This window comes from Trachypithecus francoisi, unplaced genomic scaffold (genome assembly GCF_009764315.1).
Source record: "Trachypithecus francoisi isolate TF-2019V2 unplaced genomic scaffold, Tfra_2.0 Contig01558, whole genome shotgun sequence".
Taxonomy (NCBI): Eukaryota; Metazoa; Chordata; class Mammalia; order Primates; family Cercopithecidae; genus Trachypithecus; species Trachypithecus francoisi.
The window spans coordinates 4,046,962-4,070,226 of NW_022681440.1; the positions used below are offsets into that span (position 1 = coordinate 4,046,962).

At 39.1% G+C, this 23,265-nt stretch overlaps 1 protein-coding gene across 1 annotated transcript in view; it reads left to right on the forward strand.

Moving 5' to 3' along the window:
* CSMD1 (CUB and Sushi multiple domains 1) overlaps positions 1-23,265 on the forward strand; it is a 2,074,981-nt gene that overhangs the window by 2,045,936 nt on the left and 5,780 nt on the right. Inside the window, exons 64-69 of the mRNA XM_033177634.1 lie at positions 1,535-1,714; positions 3,016-3,060; positions 6,019-6,180; positions 6,968-7,080; positions 7,917-8,004; positions 15,559-15,691. Coding sequence (XP_033033525.1) covers positions 1,535-1,714; positions 3,016-3,060; positions 6,019-6,180; positions 6,968-7,080; positions 7,917-8,004; positions 15,559-15,691 — 721 coding nt within the window. The remainder of the gene's footprint in view (positions 1-1,534; positions 1,715-3,015; positions 3,061-6,018; positions 6,181-6,967; positions 7,081-7,916; positions 8,005-15,558; positions 15,692-23,265) is intronic.

A 23,265-nucleotide genomic window follows, 5' to 3' on the forward strand; every position in this document is an offset into this window, starting at 1 on the left:
ATAATAAGAAATTGTTTTTAATTCCCCAATCCTAAACTTTAGATGTCCTCAAAGTTTGGTTCCCTAGAACTGGCAGCCTAAGCATTTGGCTGGACATTGGGCTGTGAAGTCAGTTCTCAAGCCCCACCCTTGACTTTGAACCGGAGATTCTGGAGGGAGCCGGGGAGGAGAGAAGGGGGACAGTTTAGTTTAACAAGCGTTCCAGGAGATTCCAAGGCACAGTAAAGTCTGAGAAACTGCTTGAAACCAAAGATAAGTGAGTAACATTATATTGAACATTCTTAGAGGGAAAACGTGTTTGTACATGCTATTATTCTTCTAGGATATTTACATCAAATTACTAAAGAGAGGGTCAACTGAATAATGTCATATGCCAGAGTCTAAGTAGAAGTGTTTAAAAGATTATTCTCGCTATAATTAGGAAGTATATATGAATTGATCATTCAAAGACATACTTAAGATCACATTTTATTTTGTGACTTAATCATGAGAATTAGGAAAAATATATGGATGGGTAGTACGTGAATTATTCATTTCACTCACTCTCAAGTTAGTGAAATACAGTGTCTTATTCTTACTATATTAGAAATAAAACATTAGTAGAATGTTATAAAAATATCTTAATAGTATGTAAGACGTGATTTTTGGGTGTGTTTATTTTAAAACTATCATCTCTGCTCTAAATCACTACTCAAATTGTATGTTGATAGTATATGTACATATGTATGTATATACATGCACTCATACATATATGCATATGTTTATATACAATATGGAGTTTGATAATATCAGGTACTGGTTGTGGTTACTCATTAGTGAAATAGTGACATTACTCAAAACAACTGCACGTACAATTTTAAACTTATAAACTTGTTTTATAATAATATGCCAATCCTTATGGCATATAAGCAAACTTTATAAGGAATGGAGTGGTTTGAGATACAGAGTATACGTTACAATCTCATTTATTCCTAAATTATATTTTAAAGAAAATAAGTATCTATATTATATTAAGTTTCTAAATACACATGAAATTTTTACCAAAATTGTTAATGAAATTGAATAATAAATTTGCTAGTTTCCACCAGAACAAAATCCAGGCATATCTAAATATTCACCAGTCTGTATAATTTGTAAGGCTGGGCTTTTAGGGATCTTTAACATATTTATTTTAGTAGTATAGCAGAAGTGTTTTTTTATTTCAAAGCTATGATGTCTACTCTAAATCCTTGTGCATAATTACCTATGTATAAATATACATAGGATGGGTGTAGTGGCTCATGCCTGTAATCCTGGTACTTTGGGAGGTCAACACAGGAGAATAGCTTGAGGTCAAGAGTTCTAGCACAGACTGGACAATATAGCAAGACTTCATCTCTACCAAAAACATGACATATATATATATATATATGTAATATATATGTAAGGCTGACTGCATAACAATTTCCAAACTGTTTTGGTCTATTCATTTCTCTAGACACATGTGCTGACTTCACAGTAAACAAAGTCTCAATGTTTCCTAATATTGTTTCAGCTCATGCCTGCAGACAGCCAGAAACCCCAGCGCATGCAGACGTGAGAGCCATCGATCTTCCTACTTTTGGCTACACCTTAGTGTACACTTGCCATCCAGGCTTTTTCCTCGCAGGTGGATCTGAGCACAGAACCTGTAAAGCAGACATGAAATGGACAGGAAAGTCGCCTGTGTGTAAAAGTAAGTTATTGATCAAGGAGTGGCATACTTTTCCAAAGAGCAAGGGAAAGGATCGGCTGCCCATCAGGCTAGTGTCCATGTGAGAAACCCATAAGTAAGAGCTTGAGGCTGCAGCATCGCCACCTGCCTCAGTCCTGCTTCATGTGCGTGAGCTGTGTGCATGAACGTGTGTATCCTCAGTGTTTGATGCAATGGTGGCAGAGCTAAGCGGATGTATAGTACAATTAGTATGCAATTAGTACATAATACAATCACTGGATTATTTTAAGCCAAAAAAGAAAAGCTATTTGGTTGAAGAAAAGCATTCTGAATTAAAAGGAAAATAATACTCGGTATATTTTCAGGAAAAGTAGTTCTTAGAGATGAAAATGCATAAATATCACCAAGTATCCGAGAATATATATGTGGTTATTTTTAAGACCACATGCTGTTTGTGGTAAAACCTAAGTTTACGTGTCCCTGACCTTGGTTCTGCTTTGTAAAATTACAAAAGCAATTCACATAGAAACGATCCATTAATTACCAATTTGTGTGTTTACAAGTAAGAATAATCATCCTGGGTCAGCTTTGATGATAGCTAAACTTTCAGGCTCTCCCCTGTATGTAATTTATAAATCCATGGAGTCTAAACAGCATAAACCAAAAATGACGGAATGTGAGAAAGTCAGTGACTTTAGGTTTCATTTCCTGGAGCCTATTTATAGTTCTCATATTAGGGATTTTAGAGAGACTTTTGTTTCCCTTGGCCTTCCCTGTTAGAAATAGAAGAATGAAAACTTTTAAAATGGTGATTCATAGTTTGATATAAAACTGTGAAGGCTAAGAAATTATTATTTAAATCTAACTTGATCGACCAAAATGAACATTCTGTAATGGAAATAATTTTGAATTTTTCAATAGTAATGTATAAATTCATTGATTTGGGTAGGGTATTAGACAATCAAGAGGGACTAGAACATCATGGTTATTTGGTTATTTCGTATGTGGCAGGGTATTCCAAGGAGGATATGAGAAATGTCATAGACGCCACCCTTCTTTGCAAGGCTCTCTGTTGTAGCACTTTCAATGGAAATATGCGTAGATAGATGTACATTGATTTTTCATCCTTAAACTCTACTTTCCCACAAACACCAAGAATATTCTGCTGTAAAGACGTGGGTTTAAGATGTATATGTATATAAGTATTCATATTTTGTACATTTAAAAAATCTGGAGAAGGAAAATTGCTTCAATTTGACATTTTTTCAAACTTACTCAAAAATGTTTTTTTAAAAAATGATAATTTGTCTTTTTACTTGTAGGTAAAGGAGTGAGAGAAGTTAATGAAACAGTTACTAAAACTCCAGGTTTGTATACCAGAACAGTTATAGATTTCAATCAAATAAAGTGATTTGTTCTCTACTCTGCACAGTGAAACAATTCTCAACATTTAAATTTCCGAATCCGTTAGTCCATGACAAAGTTAATGTTTCAATTATTTAAAACACTAAGCCTACATGGAATTCTGTTTATTTCACAACAATGGTTTGTTAATGAAATAACATTACTTCACTTAAAAAGAAAACCTTTGGTGTTATCACACACTGTTTCATTCAAACGTGCCTTCGGCGTTTGGCAGGGAGAAATGAAAACACTGATCATTCCATGTGGTATAATGGAGAGCCTTATAAAGAGGGTTGCGATTTTTTTCCTCCAAATGAGGAAGCTCATTATCAATGAGGCATTTTTACAGCGTAAGTTGTTAATGCAAACAGTTCAAATATGGAGCCCGATTTTTTCCAAGTATCTCCATTCATTCAGGCATCCTTTGCCTTCTAAGATGTTAATTATAGTTTTTTGTTGTATGTGGTGCCTTTTGCCAAATGCATTATGTAGCAAATTGCAAAAATGCAGTCTTATTTCCCGAGGAAAGTTTTCACTATACAAAATCATCTGGCATGTTCTATCTGTGTTTTGTCCTATTTCCCGAGGAAAGTTTTCACTATACAAAATCATCTGGCGTGTTCTGTGTTTTAAATTTAAATTATATTTAAATAACAAAATTAATCCCAAATTATATTAAGTTGGGTATTTTGTTGTTGTTGTTGTTTTATCAGAAAGAGAAATCCTTTGTAAATATATAAGGTCACTTGACTAGTACTTTCTTTATTCAGGTTTTAACACATTTTTGGGGGGGCATAAGCTCTATTTTAGAATCAAACATGGAAAGAGTATTTGTAATGCTATTGTCAGGATGCTGTGTTACACACAATTCTTAGACAAATAAAAATGTGCCAATATGACTAAAGGAATTTCTCCAATCTGCATAATAAAGAGTATAAAATATTTTTAAATCTTTCTAGACTATTTTATTTAAATATTACCTAAAAATCACATACAGAAGTCAAAGCTTTTTATCCAGGCAACATTTTCTTCAATGGAAGAAAGCACAGTCTCTTTTTGTTATTATTGTTGTGTGTGTGTTTTGTTTCTTTTATTTGCTTATTTTGTGTTTAAGATACTGAAATCTCTATACACTCCTTTTGTAGGTGCAAACATTATTATCAATATTCCTTTTCTTATGCTCTTGGAAGTGCTAATAGAATGTGATTCTTCATCAATGTGGTACATTCTAGTACGTCTCAGCTATGTGGCTTCTGCATTATACTGCAGGCTGCCACTAACAAGTGAAATTATAAAGACCCAGAAAGATGACCTCTACCACATGACTCGTGGTCATATTTTAATACACAGAAGCCACTTCTAAGACATTGGTTGTATCTTACCCTACCCAGCCAAGCCTGGCCCATTCCTGTGAAACTTCAACAGGATTACCTTAAGTGAATGCTTGGACAAGTGGTTTAGTAACTTCAGAAGAGCATATAACTTCTAATTAGGGAAAACATTTTTATGTACTTCAAAGGCTATTTTAGTAATGGAAAATAAAGTTATTTTGGAGTTGCTGATTAAAATGGGGGTCTCTGTGGTGCTGGCAATGGCTAAGTAGATGTGTCTAAACTCAGTGATTTGTAAGCAAATGTGTTAGATACTTGTGTGGATATATGAGTTTTTAACTTATTTTCTTATCACTATTATTATGAGAAAGTGGGGTCTACTCCAGGCCAAAGGAAGCTATTATCTTCTGTTCTTCTTTAACCCTTCTCTTGCTAGGCCAAGTTTTATAGGTTTAGCCCGCCTAGGAAAACAAGAAAGTGGCCAACTGGGCTGAAAAGATAAGCATAGGTATAGGCACAATATACTTTTGTCCTCATTATTTGCAACTGTAAATCGACTTTCTAAAAAGTAGGTTAAGGAGACACGAATCTTCGTTTCCACCTAGCAACTCAAGCAATGTGTTTTGACCAATTATGCTTATCATGAATCTTGTCTAATTAAATAATTCATGCACATCATAAGGCAGAAAACAAAGAGGAACATTGGAATTATCATGTGGATTTATACACTGCAATTCATGTTTATCTGTGAAAATGGCAGGATTTTAATACACATTTTTAAACAAACACATGAAAAAGGTTTTTTTTTTTCTTAAGCAGTGAAAGCAAGAGGAAATATCTCAATAATCTTTGAGAGTTTTCCTGTCGATGAATTCTATGCTTTAAAAAGACTGTCTTTTATTACTGAATTTAAAAGACATATATGAAAGAAAAATTTGAAATTATTGAGCCCGTCTTTTCTTACTTTTGGAATATTTTACACAAAGAGATTAAAGAAGAGCAGAAGAGTGTGAATGAGAGAGACTGACTCTACTTACAAAATAAAGACTCTGAAATGAAAGGGCTTTGTCTTCCTCAGTCCCTGTGGTGCTGGAATATCCAGTGCAGTCAGTGCTGGGATATGTAAGCTTTTTCAAGACAGGGCATTGCTGTCGAATGATATATATCAGTTCTTCTGAGCCTTCCAAGTCTTTCAAAGAGTAGACTTGGATATTATTGAAATATCAGTAGTGATTTCATGGGTCAGGTAAACATATTTCTTACTAAGCACAGTCAAAACTAAACTAACATTAGAAGTCCCAATTCACCATACCCCATGACCTTGGAAGGGCTGTTAAAATAGGTATACTTTGGCTTCTAATAATAATAATAAAACACAATGTCTACTTGCATACCATAATAATCTTCGCACCTGCTTCTTTTGAGTTTTGCACATGCTGTGAACAGCGATGCACTAGGCTCCCCTTGTCTTCATCACTGCCCTCATCTGTGATCGCTCACTAAGCAGTTTTATGCCTTCTATGTTTAATAATGTCTGAATTTATTGTCTGTGTGTGTGCTGACATTCATCTGTTTCCCCCCTTCCCACAGTTCCTTCAGATGTCTTTTTCGTCAATTCAGTGTGGAAGGGATATTATGAATATTTAGGGAAAAGGCAACCCGCCACTCTAACTGTTGACTGGTTCAATGCAACAAGCAGTAAGGTGAATGCCACCTTCAGTGAAGCCTCGCAAGTGGAGCTGAAGTTGACAGGTAGGTCCCGAATTCACTAAATGCATGGTGTGAGCGGAAATAGACCTGCTCTCTTTTCACAGAGAGGTGATCTAGTAAGTATTAATTATTAATGTTCCGTTGGCTTTGCATATACTGTAACTCATTGGAGCCTCTCCCTAGCCATGAGAGGTTGGTACTATTTTATCATTTTAAAGATTACAAAACCAGTACAGAAAAGTGAACTGATTTGCTCAAAATTATGCCCATATTAAGTCAAGAATCTGAGATTCATATACAGATAATGCATGTCTCCAAACTTTATTTTTTAATCCTTTTTTTCTTAACTCATGTGCTCATCATGAGATTTTTAAAGTCATCACACAATTAATAAAAACAGCCTTGATTTATATGGCAAACAGTATTTTAAGCACTGTATGTGTATTATCTTTTTCATTCTTACATTAATTCTGTGATGTATTTTTATTGTATTTTAGAGAGAGATTTTTTAATTAGCAAAATCAAATATGTTATTAATTATTCTTTCTGTGGAATAAGGGTTTTGAACTTAGTGGAGTGGATTATACCTATTCAAGATAGACAAGGATGTAGGAAGATTTTCAGGGGAACAAAGAAGCTCCGAGGCTAAAATTCACAAATAAAAATACAATTTCTTTTATCTATTTTTCTATTATCTATGATATTATCTATGATATTTTCTATTATCTATGATATTTTCATCTCTGTACCACATTCCACGTCAAATGGATGAAAGGGCTGAATTGCTAACTTTCTCCAAGGTAAGCCTGACCTGCTGATCTTTTCACAGGCGTTTACAAGAAGGAGGAGGCCCACTTACTCCTAAAGACTTTTCAAATTAAAGGTCCGGCAGATATTTTTGTAAGCAAGTTTGAAAATGACAACTGGGGACTAGATGGTTACGTAAGTACATGTGTAAGGTCTGTGACGAAGCACAGGCTTTCTAATATCTCTCTGTGCAGAGGCGAGGGCTACGGATTGGAGGCTTCTGAGTAGAGCTGTCTTGTGTCTGCCCCTTGAAAACTCAGCCGTCCCTCTTGTTGACAGAGTGGTCATTTTATTCCTTCATTTAATAAGGGAAGAAACCAGGTCTAAGAAGTAAGAAATAAATTGGCCATCCTTAAAGGGGTGGTTGCAGTTGAGGGCAGAGCAAGACCTGAAATTCAGGGTCTGGGATGTTACTGCTACATTATATCATGAGTGGTACCACCAGAAATTTTCTAAGACCACTTGATAACCATGCTGCTCATTCTAAAAGAAATCATTGCCAGATAAATAGAGAGATTTAAGACGTCCACCTTAACACCCTTCTTTGCAAGTTAACCATTTGTTTGTGTTCTAATTCACTGTCTGACTTAAGGGTAGACAGCCTCACGTGATGTACCCTGCCCAGTAGCTGGGACACACAGCGAGTTTGACATAATGTAGATTGTTTCTTAATTCATGTTTGTCTTCCCTTAGAAAGTGTAGTTACCATATGGATATACTGTAAAATTTACTATCATTTTCGAGATCAAAATGGGATTGTGAGCATTTACATATGTTAGGTGAAGTTCACTTCTGTGTTGGTGTCTGATCTTTAACTATAAATGTATCACCGAAAGGAGTGGCAGAAATAAAATATTTAACCAGTAGTATCTAAATATGAGATGTAACAGTTATATTAAAAGATATATTAAAAGAAGATATTATTCATCCCTTTGTATACCTTTTTATTTCTTTTCTTTCCTATATATCAGGTATCATCTGGACTTGAAAGGGGAGGATTTACCTTTCAAGGTGACATTCATGGAAAAGACTTTGGAAAATTTAAGCTAGAAAGGCAAGGTAAGTTGCACTTAGGATATTTTTTAAAGCAAATTATCAGTTCGGCTTTCCAGTGATTTTTCTAAGAAGAAATGGAAAAGATAACTCTAAAAGAAACCTAAACAAAAATAATGGGGGAGACTAACGTATTTTACAGCTGAATGAAAAAAAAGTATTTTGAATAGCAAAATAGACAAACACAAAGCCAGAAATAATGCAATAAATATGCCAGACATAGTGTTGGTCTAATGCATTGATACTATTCACACATTATTTTATAAAGAAGATAATTACCATATAGGCTTTGCTACCAGAGCCACCTTTTGGAAGAATGTGAGTATACAATTTTGTGATGATTACCACGATGAAGTTATTTTGTAAGACTTTTATCAAAGTGCTGAATGAAAAAAATGTCTACTAGCCTGTAGAAAAGCAAAAAGAAAAAAAGAAGGGTAATTAATCATAAAATACTTTACTTCCACTATTCAAACTACAGTATTATTAAATAGAAGAGCATTATAATGTTGGCCATGGCTGAGATTATATTTTAAATTGGGTGATATTATTTTGAGGTAATGAAATAGAATAAACGCATTAGACCAACACTAATGATGGGTAATGTTTTTTCTCTTGCTCTAAGCCAAATCCCGGAGTCATTTGTCCTCCTTTCTCTATGTAGCACACGCTCTAGTAATTTTGTTTAAGGACACCCCAGTGAGCTGTACAAGATGCTGCGTAGATGTCTAAGTTTACTGATCCAATGAACTTGACCTGAACTATCAGTTTGCTATTACTAATTGTATTTGCATTACCCCGTTTCTTTTTAATCTAACAAAGTAACAGCTTGCTTCAACAAGGAATTTGTATTCTCATGTGATGATGAACTTATTGTCAGGAAAAAGAAATTTACTTTACAAAATAATTTGACTCATAAGTCCCCCCCCAACTAATTAGAGAAGTTTGTGTTTAAGTAATTCTGCAGCAACAACCATTCATTTAAGAATGATGGCAAGTATCTATTTTTTAGGATAAAAATAAGCAACCTCCTAATTTTCTCTAGTCAGTAGATAAACCAAAAAATGTGATTGTCATTAAGTGGATACTAAAATAAAATTAACTTGAAAGACAACTTTAATGCAAAAACTTGTGTAAGAAACTCAACAATAAATTGATTTCCCCATTAAGATTGAGTGACCCAACCCTAGCATACACACAAAGAATGAGAGAAAATACATAAAATTGTGTACCTGATAAGTGATTTGTATCCAGAATATACAAAGAACTCTTACGGCTGAAAAATACAGAGGCAAATAACCTAAATAAGAAATTGACAAAAGATTTGAATAGATATGTCTCTAAAGACATGCAAATGGCAATAAGCCCATGAAAATATGTTGATTATAATCATTATTAGGGAAGTGCAAATCAAAACCACACTGGGATATCACTTCACGTCCACAAGGATGATTGTGATCGGAAAGCCAAATAGCAAAGGGTGGCAAGGAGGCAGAGGAACTGGAACTGTCATGCTTTGCTCGGGAAACATGAAATGATACAGCTGCTCTGGAAAACACTCTAGCAGTTCATCAAATAGTTGTTACTGTAAGCTCCAGCAATTCCACTCCTATATGTGTAGCCGAAAGAACTGAAAATATATGTCACACAAAACTTGTACATGAATGCTTAGAGCAGCATTATTTATAATAACCCAAATGTTCATACAACTAAAATGTCTATCAATGGATGAATGGATAAACAATATGTAGTATAGCCACACAGTGGAATATTAGCACTGAAGAAGAATAAAGTATTGATGAATGCTACAACATGGATGGACCTTGAAAACATCATGCTAAATGAAGGAAGCCAGATTAAAAAGGCCAAATGGTACATGAATCCATTACAGGAAATGTCCATGACAGGCAAATCCATAGAGATGGACGATTAGTGGTTGTCTAGGGCTAAAGGTTGCGATGAAGGTGGAGGAAGAATAAAGCTAAGAGATACTGAGATTCTTTTGGAAGGACACCAGTCTTCTAAGTGAGACCGTGGTGATGATTGCACCACCCTATGAATACACTGAGAAAGCCTTGGACTGTGTGTTCAGCTTAAGTGGATGAATTATATAGGACAGTCACGCATCGCATAATGACATTTTGGTCAACAAAAGATCTCGTACACACCAGTGACCACATAAGATTTTAAAGAAGCTGAAAAATTCTTAACACCTGGTGACACCATGGCTGCCATAATGTCATAGTGCACGGCGTTACTCACGTAGGAGCCACTGGCTGTACCTGTAGCCTAGGTGTGCAGTAGGCAACACCATCTAGGTGTGTGAGTGCACTCTGAGGCTCACACAGCCGCAAAATGGCCTCACGAGGCATTTCTCAGAATGTATCCCCCACGTGAAGTGTTGCGTGACTGGATGTGCATTTGTTTCAAGAATGAGCTTTAGAAAATTGAATGACCTAGCTTATCACCCTCCTTCTTCAGTAAAGAAATGTAAATTTTAAATACCTAAATACTGTGTTTGATTTATCACCATAGTAGCAGCAGCAACAGTTGCACAACAGTGGTGGAACCAATAATAACACGTGGAAGGAGGGTGATGAGAGAGGAGGAGGGAAAGGGGAAAACAGGGAGCGGGAGGAGGAGGGAAAGGGGAAAACAGGGAGCGGGAGGAGGAGGGAAAGGGGAAAACAGAGCGGGAGGAGGAGGGAAAGGGGAAAACGGAGCGGGAGGAGGGGGAAAGGGGGGGAAAACAGGAAGCCTGAGGAGGAGGGAAAGGGAAAGGGGAAAACAGGGAGCGGGAGGAGGAGGGAAAGGGGGAAAACAGGGTGCGGGAGGAGGAGGGAAAGGGGAAAACGGAGCGGGAGGTGGGAGGAGGAGGGAAAGGGGAAAACGGAGCGGGAGGAGGAGGGAAAGGGGAAAACAGGGAGCGGGAGGAGGAGGGAAAGGGGAAAACGGAGGGGGAGGAGGAGGGAAAGGGGAAAACAGGGAGCGGGAGGAGGAGGGAAAGGGGAAAACAGGGAGCGGGAGGAGGAGGGAAAGGGGAAAACAGGGAGCGGGAGGAGGAGGGAAAGGGGAAAATGGAGGGGGAGGAGGAGGAGGGAAGGGGAAAACGGAGCGGGAGGAGGAGGGAAAGGGGAAAACAGGGAGTGGGAGGAGGAGAGAAAGGGGAAAACGGTGCAGAAGGAGGAGGGAAAGGGGAAAACGGAGCGGGAGGAGGAGGGAAAGGGGAAAACAGGGAGCGGGAGGAGGAGGGAAAGGGGAAAACAGGGAGCGGGAGGAGGAGGGAAAGGGGAAAACGGGAGCGGGAGGAGGAGGAAAAGGGGAAAACGGGGAGCGGGAGGAGGAGGGAAAGGGGAAAACGGGGAGCAGGAGGAGGAGGGAAAGGGGAAAACGGGGAGCGGGAGGAGGAGGGAAAGGGGAAAACAGGGAGCGGGGGAGGAGGAGGGAAAGGGGGGAAAACGGTGCGGAAGGAGGAGGGAAAGGGGGAAAAAACGGGGCGGGAGGAGGAGGAGGGAAGGGGGAAAACGGAGCGGGAGGAGGAGGAAAAGGGGGGAAAAGGGGAGCGGGAGGAGGAGGAGGAAAAGGGGGAAAACAGGGAGCGGGGGAGGAGGGAAAGGGGAAAACGGAGCGGGAGGAGGAGGAGGGAAGGGGAAAACGGGGAGCGGGAGGAGGAGGGAGGAGGAGGGAAAGGGGAAAACAGGGAGCGGGAGGAGGAGGGAAAGGGGAAAAAACAGGAGCGGGAGGAGGAGGGAAAGGGGAAAACGGCATGGGAGGAGGAGGAAAGGGGAAAACAGGAAGCGGGAGGAGGAGGAAAAGGGGGAAAACAGGGAGCGGGAGGAGGAGGGAAAGGGGAAAACGGAGCGGGAGGAGGAGGGAAAGGGGAAAACAGGGAGCGGGAGGAGGAGGGAAAGGGGGAAAACAGGGAGCGGGAGGAAGAGGGAAAGGGGAAAATGGAGGGGGAGGAGGAGGGAAGGGAAAACAGGGAGCGGGAGGAGGAGGGAAAGGGGAAAAACAGGGTGCGGAAGGAGGAGGGAAAGGGGAAAACAGGGAGTGGGAGGAGGAGGGAAAGGGGAAAACAGGGAGCGGGAGGAGGAGGGAAAGGGGGAGGGGGAAAACAGGGAGCGGGAGGGGGGGGAAAGAGGAAAACGGAGCGGGAGGAGGGGGGAAAGGGGAAAACAGGAAGCGGAGGAGGAGGGAAAGGGGAAAGGGGAAAACGGAGCGGGAGGAGGAGGGAAAGGGGAAAACAGGGAGCGGGAGGAGGAGGGAAAGGGGAAAACAGGGAGCGGGAGGAGGAGGGAAAGGGGAAAACGGAGTGGTAGGAGGAGGGAAAGGGGAAAACGGTGCGGGAGGAGGAGGGAAAGGGGAAAACAGGGAGCGGGAGGAAGAGGGAAAGGGGAAAACAGGGAGCGGGAGGAGGAGGGAAAGGAGGGTAGCAGAGGGATTACACACAGCTGTCCATGTGTTATTGTAAAGACCTTCGTAGGATAATGGTTGAATGAAATTTCAGTGCCTCTTTACAGAGCAATTAGGTAGGATGTAGCAACACTAAAAGGCACAAATTCTGTTCGTCAATAATTCTACTTCTGAAGATTTGTCCTATATAATGTAGACTCCTGCTAATCCGTAGATAGAGGCAAAAGATGTCATTGCAGCATTATAGAAGATACTAGAAACACCCTAAATGTCCCTGGACAGTAGACTGGCTAAATAAATGTTGTTATGTCTAATCAGTAGAATACTACACACCTTAAAAAATTAAATCTGATTCATATATGCCAATGGAAGAGCCTCAGAAATATACTGTTAAGGCTAAAAAGCCACATACGCAACATGCAAATAATCTCACCAATTATTAAAATGAGAAAAGAGAAAAATAATCACATATATTAAGAGTACATTGTTGGAAGGACAATTTTTAAAACCCTCAACTCTAAAGAGGAACTGCCTCGTAGGGCAAGGAATGATTATTTTAATTTTCCTTTATATTATTTGTTTTCATACCCCTTAATGCCATTTTAATTAGCACTATGTGTGTATATTAACCTTCAGATTATTAAAACAAGGGTAAGTAACTGAAATTAACCAGGAGCTGCAGACATGTAATAATGTCACAGTAAGTTTGGTTATGTAATTCACAAACACCTCCTTATGTGGTGTTCTTTGTTTTCATGTGAGGTGTCTTGTGACATGTAGATTTTCCAGCATTTTATTATTTGAATTTTGGTATCTATTATGGATAAAAGTATGTAGCTTTGTTTTCAGGTAAAAGAAAGTAACTGTGGTTAATGTAAGTAAAATACACATTTATAAGAATGAGGCAGAGAGTCCCAGAATTACAGAAACTTGGAGATCAATGTATGGCAACATAATGGAAACTAAAACATATTTGGGTGCTGAAATGCTATAAAGACAAAACTTTTTTTTAATTTCGCAAATATATATTGAGCACATACTGTATTCTAGCTTTTATTTCAGGTTCTGAGGATTCAAGAGGAAAGCTAACCAAACCAAACCAAACCAAAGAAAACAAAACAAAAACCCTGGCTTCAGGAAGCTTATATTTTTGTGACTATGAGTCCGAGTGAACATTCCCCCTGTGCCAGGCATTGTTGTAAGCCCTTGAGATAAGTACTAATATATGATTTTCACAACCAACCCATGAAGTTGGTGCCATCTGAGTAGGGCACCACTGCTCTCTGTTGGACAGCACCACCCCTGGTCACCGGACATCACTGCTGTCACCACTGCTGCTGCTGGAACCACCCTCAATGTGCGCGCGCGCACACACACACACACACACACACACACACACACACTTACATTGTTCCCCAGGGTTCTAGAACCCCTTCAGCCATGGAACAAATTTTAAACCATCACAGAATGTTTTGCATCCCTCACTTCCAATACAGTGCCTGGGGTGGGAACACCCAGTTGGCTTCACTCACTGCACGTCCATAACCTGGGTGCTCAGATTGCAAGAGAGCAGATGTCTGGCATTTTCCTCGTGCATGATGATGGAACAGATCTCAAAAAGATATGTAGTTGTAAAAAGCCAACATTATTCCAAAATATGTTCCTATTGGACGTTAATATTGTAGGCAGTCGTAATCCTACATTGATTGAAGCAAATGGCAAATAATGTCATTTGAAAGTTTTTATATGAAAATTAAAGAATGTTGATACAAATAGTGATTTAAAGATTTTTAATATTTGATTGATTTTTTGCATTTCTGGTTTATAAACAATAAATAAAGCAATATCTCTTTGAATTTGACATTTTATAAATTCTGGAAATATGAAAACCAGGTCAGCTTCTTCTCAACAATTCTGTTATATTGAGATGGCGCCAATCATAATTCATTGCACACCTGCATTAAGTGACTCCATGCAATTAGGCCAAATCCATCTCAAAATTATATTTTGTTAGTACACTCTTCAAGAACTTGTTTTCTTCTTTGGCAACTGTTGCTTAATAAACGTTTGTGGATTTGAATTTTTAATGCTTTCCTCTCAGTGCCATGCAATGAGACACTCCATAGTCGTGTATTATAGAATGGATGATTCTATCACCTTCAAGATACGTTAAGTATTTACTTTTGCCTTCCTTTCTAATGGATAAAAGGTATATCTTAGGCCAGATGCAGTGGCTTAGGCCTGTAATCCCAGCACTTTTGGAGGCCGAGGCGGGTGGATCATTTGAAGTCAGGAGTTCGAGACTAGTCTGGCCAACATGGTGAAGCCCCATCTCTACTAAAAATACAAAAAATAGCCAGGCATGGTGGCGGGCACCTGTCATCCCAGCTACTTGGAAGGCTGAGGCAGGAGAATCACTTGAACCCTGGGAGACGGAGGTTGCCATGAGCTGAGATGGCTCCACTGCACTCCAGCCTGGGTGACAGGGTGAGACTCTGTCTCAAAAAAAAAAAAAAAGAAAGAAAAAATAATTAATTTAAAAAGTTGTATTTTAACATTATTTTGTGTCTTCATGGAAACTTGCATTGTGACGTTGAACTATAATTTTTTTGAGTATTTCTAAATGCTGATGTGAATTTCATAATCTACCTAAAGTAAAGGCAGATCAGATAGCACCATCCTATTCACATATGAAGAATTCAATGCCATTTGTATGCGTAACTGGGATAGTTACATAATTTCAATGACATATTTTGCCGAGTCTGGCCTTAAGACAGAAAAAAACAGCAAATATTACTGACCTCTGAATATAGAAAAAATATATAAATGTCTTCAGTTAGTTTTTGTGAAAATACCTATAACTATAAACAAAAGTCAGGATGTAAAGTGACCCTTTTGCCTTTCTCACATTTTAAATGTTGGGACTCTTTCATAGTATTCTCCATGATTGGTAGGAAATAGTCAGTTTTTTGTCTTGGTCATTAAGTGGATATTAAAATCTTTAGAAAAGAATATTAGTTGGTTTCCTGTGAAATGATAACTCCATCTGCTTCTTGTAAAGTTCATACCCATTTATAAAATGTATCAGACTTATTTCTTTAAGTAGAGTACAGTAACAACAAATTAAATATTTCCTTTATCTTCCAGATCCCTTAAACCCAGATCAAGACTCTTCGAATCATTACTACGGCACCAGCAGTGGCTCTGTGGCGGCTGCCATTCTGGTTCCTTTCTTTGCTCTAATTTTATCAGGGTTTGCATTTTACCTCTACAAACACAGGTACTGCAGAAACACCATCTATTTGAGAATGTCGTGAGTGTGAACTCTGGGTTTAAGTAATGGGCATGGTCTCGTGCTCACATGCACACGTATTTTGTATTACTATGCAATGTTCTTTTTTTTCATCAACTTTTATTTTGAGTTCTGGGGTACATGTGCAGGATGTGCAGGTGTATTACCTAGGGAAACGTAAGCCATGGTGGTTTGCTGCACAGATCAGCCCATCCCTCAGGTATTATGCCCAGCACCCATCAACTGTTCTTCTTGATGCTCTCCCTCCCCCCAGCCCCCCACAGGCCCCAGTGTGTGTTGTCCCCCGATGTGTCCATATGTTCTCATCGTTCAGTTCCCACTTATGAGTGAGAGCAATGCTCTTTCTTACACTAACAACGCTTACTTGTCAAGATTTTTTTGTTGTCTTTTTTGTTGTTTTCTGCCCTACTTTTTAAGCAGGATACATCTAAGAAATAAGATAATAAATGACTGAGTTGAGAAATAATTTGTTTTTTTCTTTCATGTTCAATTGAAAGATGAAATAAAGGATTCTATCTCTATATTCAGGCTCCATGGCCAGCCATGAGAACCTTTAGAAGGTATTTCAGCCTTCCAGCAAAAGGTTGAACAGAATGTTCTCTATGGCCACTTTCAACTCTGCAAGTCTGTGACTGATCATTGTTTCACTGATTTCTTCCTTCAGCAAATACAAATGTAGCTCTTTATATGTAGTAAGCAATATAGATATTCCATCTCTTGAAAAACTGTTCTGAATATCCATTAATTTGCAAAACTCTACTAACTGCAAAATATCAAAACTTGGGGACAAACAGCTTTAGTGAACTAGATCCTTTCCTTGGGATTAATGTGGATGCCAAAAAAAAAAAAGGATTATTTTGGAGGAAATATAAACTCCTTGTACATTGTATCCGTATATGGATAATACATTTCCTGGAGGAATCTGGAAATGCCAAACTACTCTAAAATACTATTTGAAATGGTAACATTAACTACAAATAATAAGAAGTAAATTATGATCCCCTGAAATAAAGTTACATAGGTTAAATAGATATCAGTATATAATACGGATATTTCACTTAATTCTGGTTAACAGAAAACAGAAAAACTGTCGTGATATTTTTTTAATAAGTCATGAAATAGCCTCTTTAAATATGTGCTTTCGTATAGTCACTTTTGAAATACACAGTAGAGAGAATGTTGCTTCACAAGTGTATTAGCGGCTTGTACCTATGTCTTCTGTTCCCTATGGCTGGTAATGTTCTTTCTTTAAGAACATGACTCAGTGAAAAAACATTTCAGATGATATTTACAAAATGAAAGATTGGCACATCTGTATTAATTGTGTGGAGGAAAAAATACCCAAAACACACAAGTCTGATGAGCCTTACCCTTGAATTTCTGCTCAGGACTAATTTAAAATGTAGTGAATGTAGAAGGATATGCCACTACCTTATCCAATAAGACGCCATAATTAGAGGGGCTTCTCTTCTTAAAGGCATATGCACTAAAAATGTATCTTCTTTCAAAGGTTCCTTGGGGTCATATAATATCCTTATAGAGACACATACTGTAGGAACTTATGATTCCTACAAATTTATTTTTGCTTTTGATTGGCATCCACATTAACCCCAAGGAAAGGGTCAAGTCCATTAAAGCTGTTTTCCCTTAACTTGCCTGCAAAGATGTAAACCTTCATGTAAGTCTGGGATTGTCTTGGCCTTTAAAAAGATAACCCCACATAATTATATATGCATATTTATACACAAATATCACTTCTGATTATATCTTAACTTTATGACAATGTAGCATTGGGGTGTATATTCAACATACATGAAAAGTGGGTCAGGGGCGGAGCAAGATGGCCAAATAGGAACAGCTCCAGTCTCCAACTCCCAGCACGAGCGACACAGAAGACCAGTGATTTCTGCATTTTCAACAGAGGTACTGGGTTCATCTCACTAGGGAGTGCCGGACAATCGGTGCTGGTCAGCTGCTGCAGCCCGACCAGCGAGAGCTGAAGCAGGGCAAGGCATCCCCTCACCTGGGAAGCGCAAGGGGGAAGGGAATTCCTTTTGCTAGCCAAGGGAACTGAGACACACAGCACCTGGAAAATCGGGTACCTCCCACCCCAATACTGCGCTTTAAGCAAAGGGGCACACAAGGAGATTATATCCCACACCTGGCCGGGAGGGTCCCACTGCCACGGAGCCTCCCTCATTGCCAGCACAGCTGTCGGTGATCTAAACTCAAGGCAGCAGCGAGGCTGGGGGAGGGGCGCCCGCCATTACTGAGGCTTAAGTAGGTAAACAAAGCCACTGGGAAGCTTGAACTGGGTGGAGCTCACAGCAGCTCAAGGAAACCTGCCTGTCTCTGTAGACTCCACCTCTGGGGACAGGGCACAGCTAAACAACAACAACAACAACAATAAAAGCAGCAAAAACCTATGCAGACACAAACGACTCTGTCTGACAGCTTTGAAGAGAGCAGTGGATCCCCCAACACGGAGGTTGAGATCTGAGAACAGACAGACTGCCTGCTCAAGTGGGTCCCTGACCCCTGAGTAGCCTAACTGGGAGACATCCCCTACTACGGGCAGACTGACACCCCACACCTCACACGGTGGAGTACACCCCTGAGAGGAAGCTTCCAAAGTAAGAATCAGACAGGTACACTCGCTGTTCAGCAATATTCTATCTTCTGCAGCCTCTGCTGCTGATACCAAGGCAAATGGGGTCTGGAGTGGACCTCAAGCAATCTCCAACAGACCTACAGCTGAGGGTCCTGACTGTTAGAAGGAAAACTATCAAACAGGAAGGACACCTACACCAAAACCTCATCAGTACGTCACCATCATCAAAGACCAGAGGCAGAAAAAACCACAAAGATGGGGAAAAAGCAGGGCAGAAAAGCTGGAAATTCAAAAAATAAGAGCACATCTCCCCCTGCAAAGGAGCGCAGCTCACTGCCAGCAATGGATCAAAGCTGGACGGAGAATGACTTTGACGAAATGAGAGAAGAAGGTTTCAGTCCATCAAACTTCTCAGAGCTAAAGGAGGAATTACGTACCCAGCACAAAGAAACTAAAAATCTTGAAAAAAGAGTGGAAGAATTGATAGCTAGAATAATTAAGGCAGAGACAGGCATAAACGAAATGACAGAGATGAAAACCATGACATGAGAAATACGTGACAAATGCACAAGCTTCAGTAACCGACTCGATCAACTGGAAGAAAGAGTATCAGCGATTGAGGATCAAATGAATGAAATGAAGCGAGAAGAGAAACCAAAAGAAAAAAGAAGAAAAAGAAATGAACAAAGCCTGCAAGAAGTATGGGATTATGTAAAAAGACCAAATCTACGTCTGATTAGGGTGCCTGAAAGTGAGGGAGAAAATGGAATCAAGTTGGAAAACACTCTTCAGGATATCATCCAGGAGAACTTCCCCAAGCTAGTAGGGCAGACCAACATTCAAATTCAGGAAATACAGAGAACGCCACAAAGATACTCCTCGACAAGAGCAACTCCAAGACACATAATTGCCAGATTCACCAAAGTTGAAATGAAGGAAAAAATCTTAAGGGCAGCCAGAGAGAAAGGTCGGGTTACCCACAAAGGGAAGCCCATCAGACTAACAGCAGATCTCTCTGCAGAAACTCTACAAGCCAGAAGAGAGTGGGGGCCAATATTCAACGTTCTTAAAGAAAAGAATTTTAAACCCAGAATTTCATATCCAGCCAAACTAAGTTTCATAAGCGAAGGAGAAATAAAATCCTTTACAGATAAGCAAATGCTTAGAGATTTTGTCACCACCAGGCCTGCCTTACAAGAGACCCTGAAGGAAGCACTAAACATGGAAAGGAAAATCCGGTACCAGCCATTGCAAAAACATGCCAAAATGTAAAGACCATTGAGGCCAGGAAGAAACTGCACCAACTGACGAGCAAAATAACCACTTAATATCATAATGGCAGGATCAAGTTCACACATAACAATATTAGCCTTAAAAGTAAATGGACTAAAAACTCCAATTAAAAGATACAGACTGGCAAACTGGATAAAGAGTCAAGACCCATCAGTCTGCTGTATTCAGGAGACACATCTCACATGCAGAGACATAAATAGGCTCAAAATAAAGGGATGGAGGAAGATCTACCAAGCAAATGGAGAACAAAAAAAAGCAGGGGTTGCAATCCTAGTCTCTGATAAAACAGACTTTAAACCATCAAAGATCAAAAGAGACAAAGAAGGCCATTATATAATGGTAAAGGGATCAATTCAACAGGAAGAGCTAACTATCCTAAATATATATGCACCCAATACAGGAGCACCCAGATTCATAAAGCAAGTCCTTAGAGACTTACAAAGAGACTTAGACTCCCATACAATAATAATGGGAGACTTCAACACCCCACTGTCAACATTAGACAGATCAAAGAGACAGAAAGTTAACAAGGATATCCAGGAATTGAACTCATCTCTGCAGCAAGCAGACCTAATAGACATCTATAGAACTCTCCACCCCAAATCAACAGAATATACATTCTTCTCAGCACCACACTGCACTTATTCCAAAATTGACCACATAATTAATTGCAAGTAAAGCACTCCTCAGCAAATGTACAAGAACAGAAATTATAACAAACTGTCTCTCAGACCACAGTGCAATCAAACTAGAACTCAGGACTAAGAAACTCAATCAAAACCACTCAACTGCATGGAAACTGAACAACCTGCTCCTGAATCACTACTGGGTACATAACGAAATGAAGGCAGAAATAAAGATGTTCTTGAAACCAAAGAGAACAAAGATACAACATACCAGAATCTCTGGGACACATTTAAAGCAATGTGTAGAGGGAAATTTATAGCACTAAATGCCCACAAGAGAAAGCTGGAAAGATCTAAAATTGACACTCTAACATCACAATTAAAAGAACTAGAGAAGCAAGAGCAAACACATTCAAAAGCTAGCAGAAGGCAAGAAATAACTAAGATCAGAGCAGAACTGAAGGAGATGGAGACACAAAAAACTGCCCAAAAAATCAGTGAATCCAGGAGTTGGTTTTTTGAAAAGATCAACAAAATTGACAGACCGCTAGCAAGACTAATAAAGAAGAAAAGAGAGAAGAATCAAATAGACACAATAAAAAATGATAAAGGGGATATCACCACCAACCCCACAGAAATACAAACTACCATCAGAGAATACTATAAACACCTCTACACAAATCAACTAGAAAATCTAGAAGAAATGGATAATTTCCTGGACAGTTACACTCTTCCAAGACTAAACCAGGAAGAAGTTGAATCCCTGAATAGACCAATAGCAGGCTCTGAAATTGAGGCAATAATTAATAGCCTATCAACCGAAAAAAGTCCAGAACCAGATGGATTCACAGCTGAATTCTACCAGAGGTACAAGGAAGAGCTGGTACCATTCCTTCTGAAACTATTCCAATCAATAGAAAAACAGGGAATCCTCCCTAACTCATTTTATGAGGCCAACATCATCCTGATACCAAAGCCTGGCAGAGACACACACAAAAAAGAGAATTTTAGAGCAGTATCCCTGATGAACATTGATACAAAAGTCCTCAATAAAATACTGGCAAACCGGATTCAGCAGCACATCAAAAAGCTTATCCATCATGATCAAGTGGGCTTCATCCCTGGGATGCAAGGCTGGTTCAACATTCACAAATCAATAAACGTAATCCAGCATATAAACAGAACCAAAGACAAGAACCACATGATTATCTCAATAGATGCAGAAAAGGCCTTTGACAAAATTCAACAGCCCTTCATACTAAAAACGCTCAATAAATTCGCTATTGATGGAACGTACCTCAAAATAATAAGAGCTATTTATGACAAACCCACAGCCAATATCATACTGAATGGGCAAAAACTGGAAAAATTCCCTTTGAAAACTGGCACAAGACAGGGATGCCCTCTCTCACCACTGCTATTCAACATAGTGTTGGAAGTTCTGGCTAGGGCAATCAGGCAAGAGAAAGAAATCAAGGGTATTCAGTTAGGAAAAGAAGAAGTCAATTGTCCCTGTTTGCAGATGACATGATTGTATATTTAGAAAACCCCATCGTCTCAGCCCAAAATCTCCTTAAGCTGATAAGCAACTTCAGCAAAGTCTCAGTATACAAAATTAATGTGCAAAAATCACAAGCATTCTTATACACCAGTAACAGACAAACAGAGAACCAAATAATGAATGAACTTCCATTCACAATTGCTTCCAAGAGAATAAAATACCTAGGAATCCAACTTACAAGGGATGTAAAGAACCTCTTCAAGGAGAACTACAAACCACTGCTCAGTGAAATCAAAGAGGACACAAACAAATGGAAGAACATACCATTTTCATGGATAGGAAGAATCAATATCGTGAAAATGGCCATACTGCCCAAGGTTATTTATAGATTCAATGCCATCCCCATCAAGCTACCAATGAGTTTCTTCACAGAATTGGAAAAAACGGCTTTAAAGTTCATATGGAACCAAAAAAGAGCCCGCATTGCCAAGACAATCCTAAGTCAAAAGAACAAAGCTGGAGGCGTCACGCTACCTGACTTCAAACTATACTACAAGGCTACAGTAACCAAAACAGCATGGTACTGGTACCAAAACAGAGATATAGACCAATGGAACAGAACAGAGTCCTCAGAAATAATACCACACATCTACAGACATCTGATCTTTGACAAACCTGACAAAAACAAGAAATGGGGAAAGGATTCCCTATTTAATAAATGGTGCTGGGAAAATTGGCTAGCCATAAGTAGAAAGCTGAAACTGGATCCTTTCCTTATTCCTTATACGAAAATTAATTCAAGATGGATTAGAGACTTAAATGTTAGACCTAATACCATAAAAACCCTAGAAGAAAACCTAGGTAGTACCATTCAGGACATAGGCATGGGCAAGGACTTCATGTCTGAAACACCAAAAGCAATGGCAGCAAAAGCCAAAATTGACAAATGGGATCTAATTAAACTAAAGAGCTTCTGTACAGCAAAAGAAACTACCATCAGAGTGAACAGGCAACCTACAGAATGGGAGAAAATTTTTGCAATCTACTCATCTGACAAAGGGCTAATATCCAGAACCTACAAAGAACTCAAACAAATTTACAAGAAAAAAACAAACAACCCCATCAAAAAGTGGGCAAACAATATGAACAGACATTTCTCAAAAGAAGACATTCATACAGCCAACAGACACATGAAAAAATGCTCATCATCACTCGCCATCAGAGAAATACAAATCAGAACCACAATGAGATACCATCTCACACCAGTTAGAATGACAATCATTCAAAAGTCAGGAAACAACAGGTGCTGGAGAGGATGTGGAGAAATAGGAACACTTGTACACTGTTGGTGGGATTGTCAACTAGTTCAACCATTATGAAAAACAGTATGGCGATTCCTCAAGGATCTACAACTAGATGTACCATGTGACCCAGCCATCCCATTACTGGGTATATACCCAAAGGATTATAAATCATGCTGCTATAAAGACACATGCACACGTATGTTTAT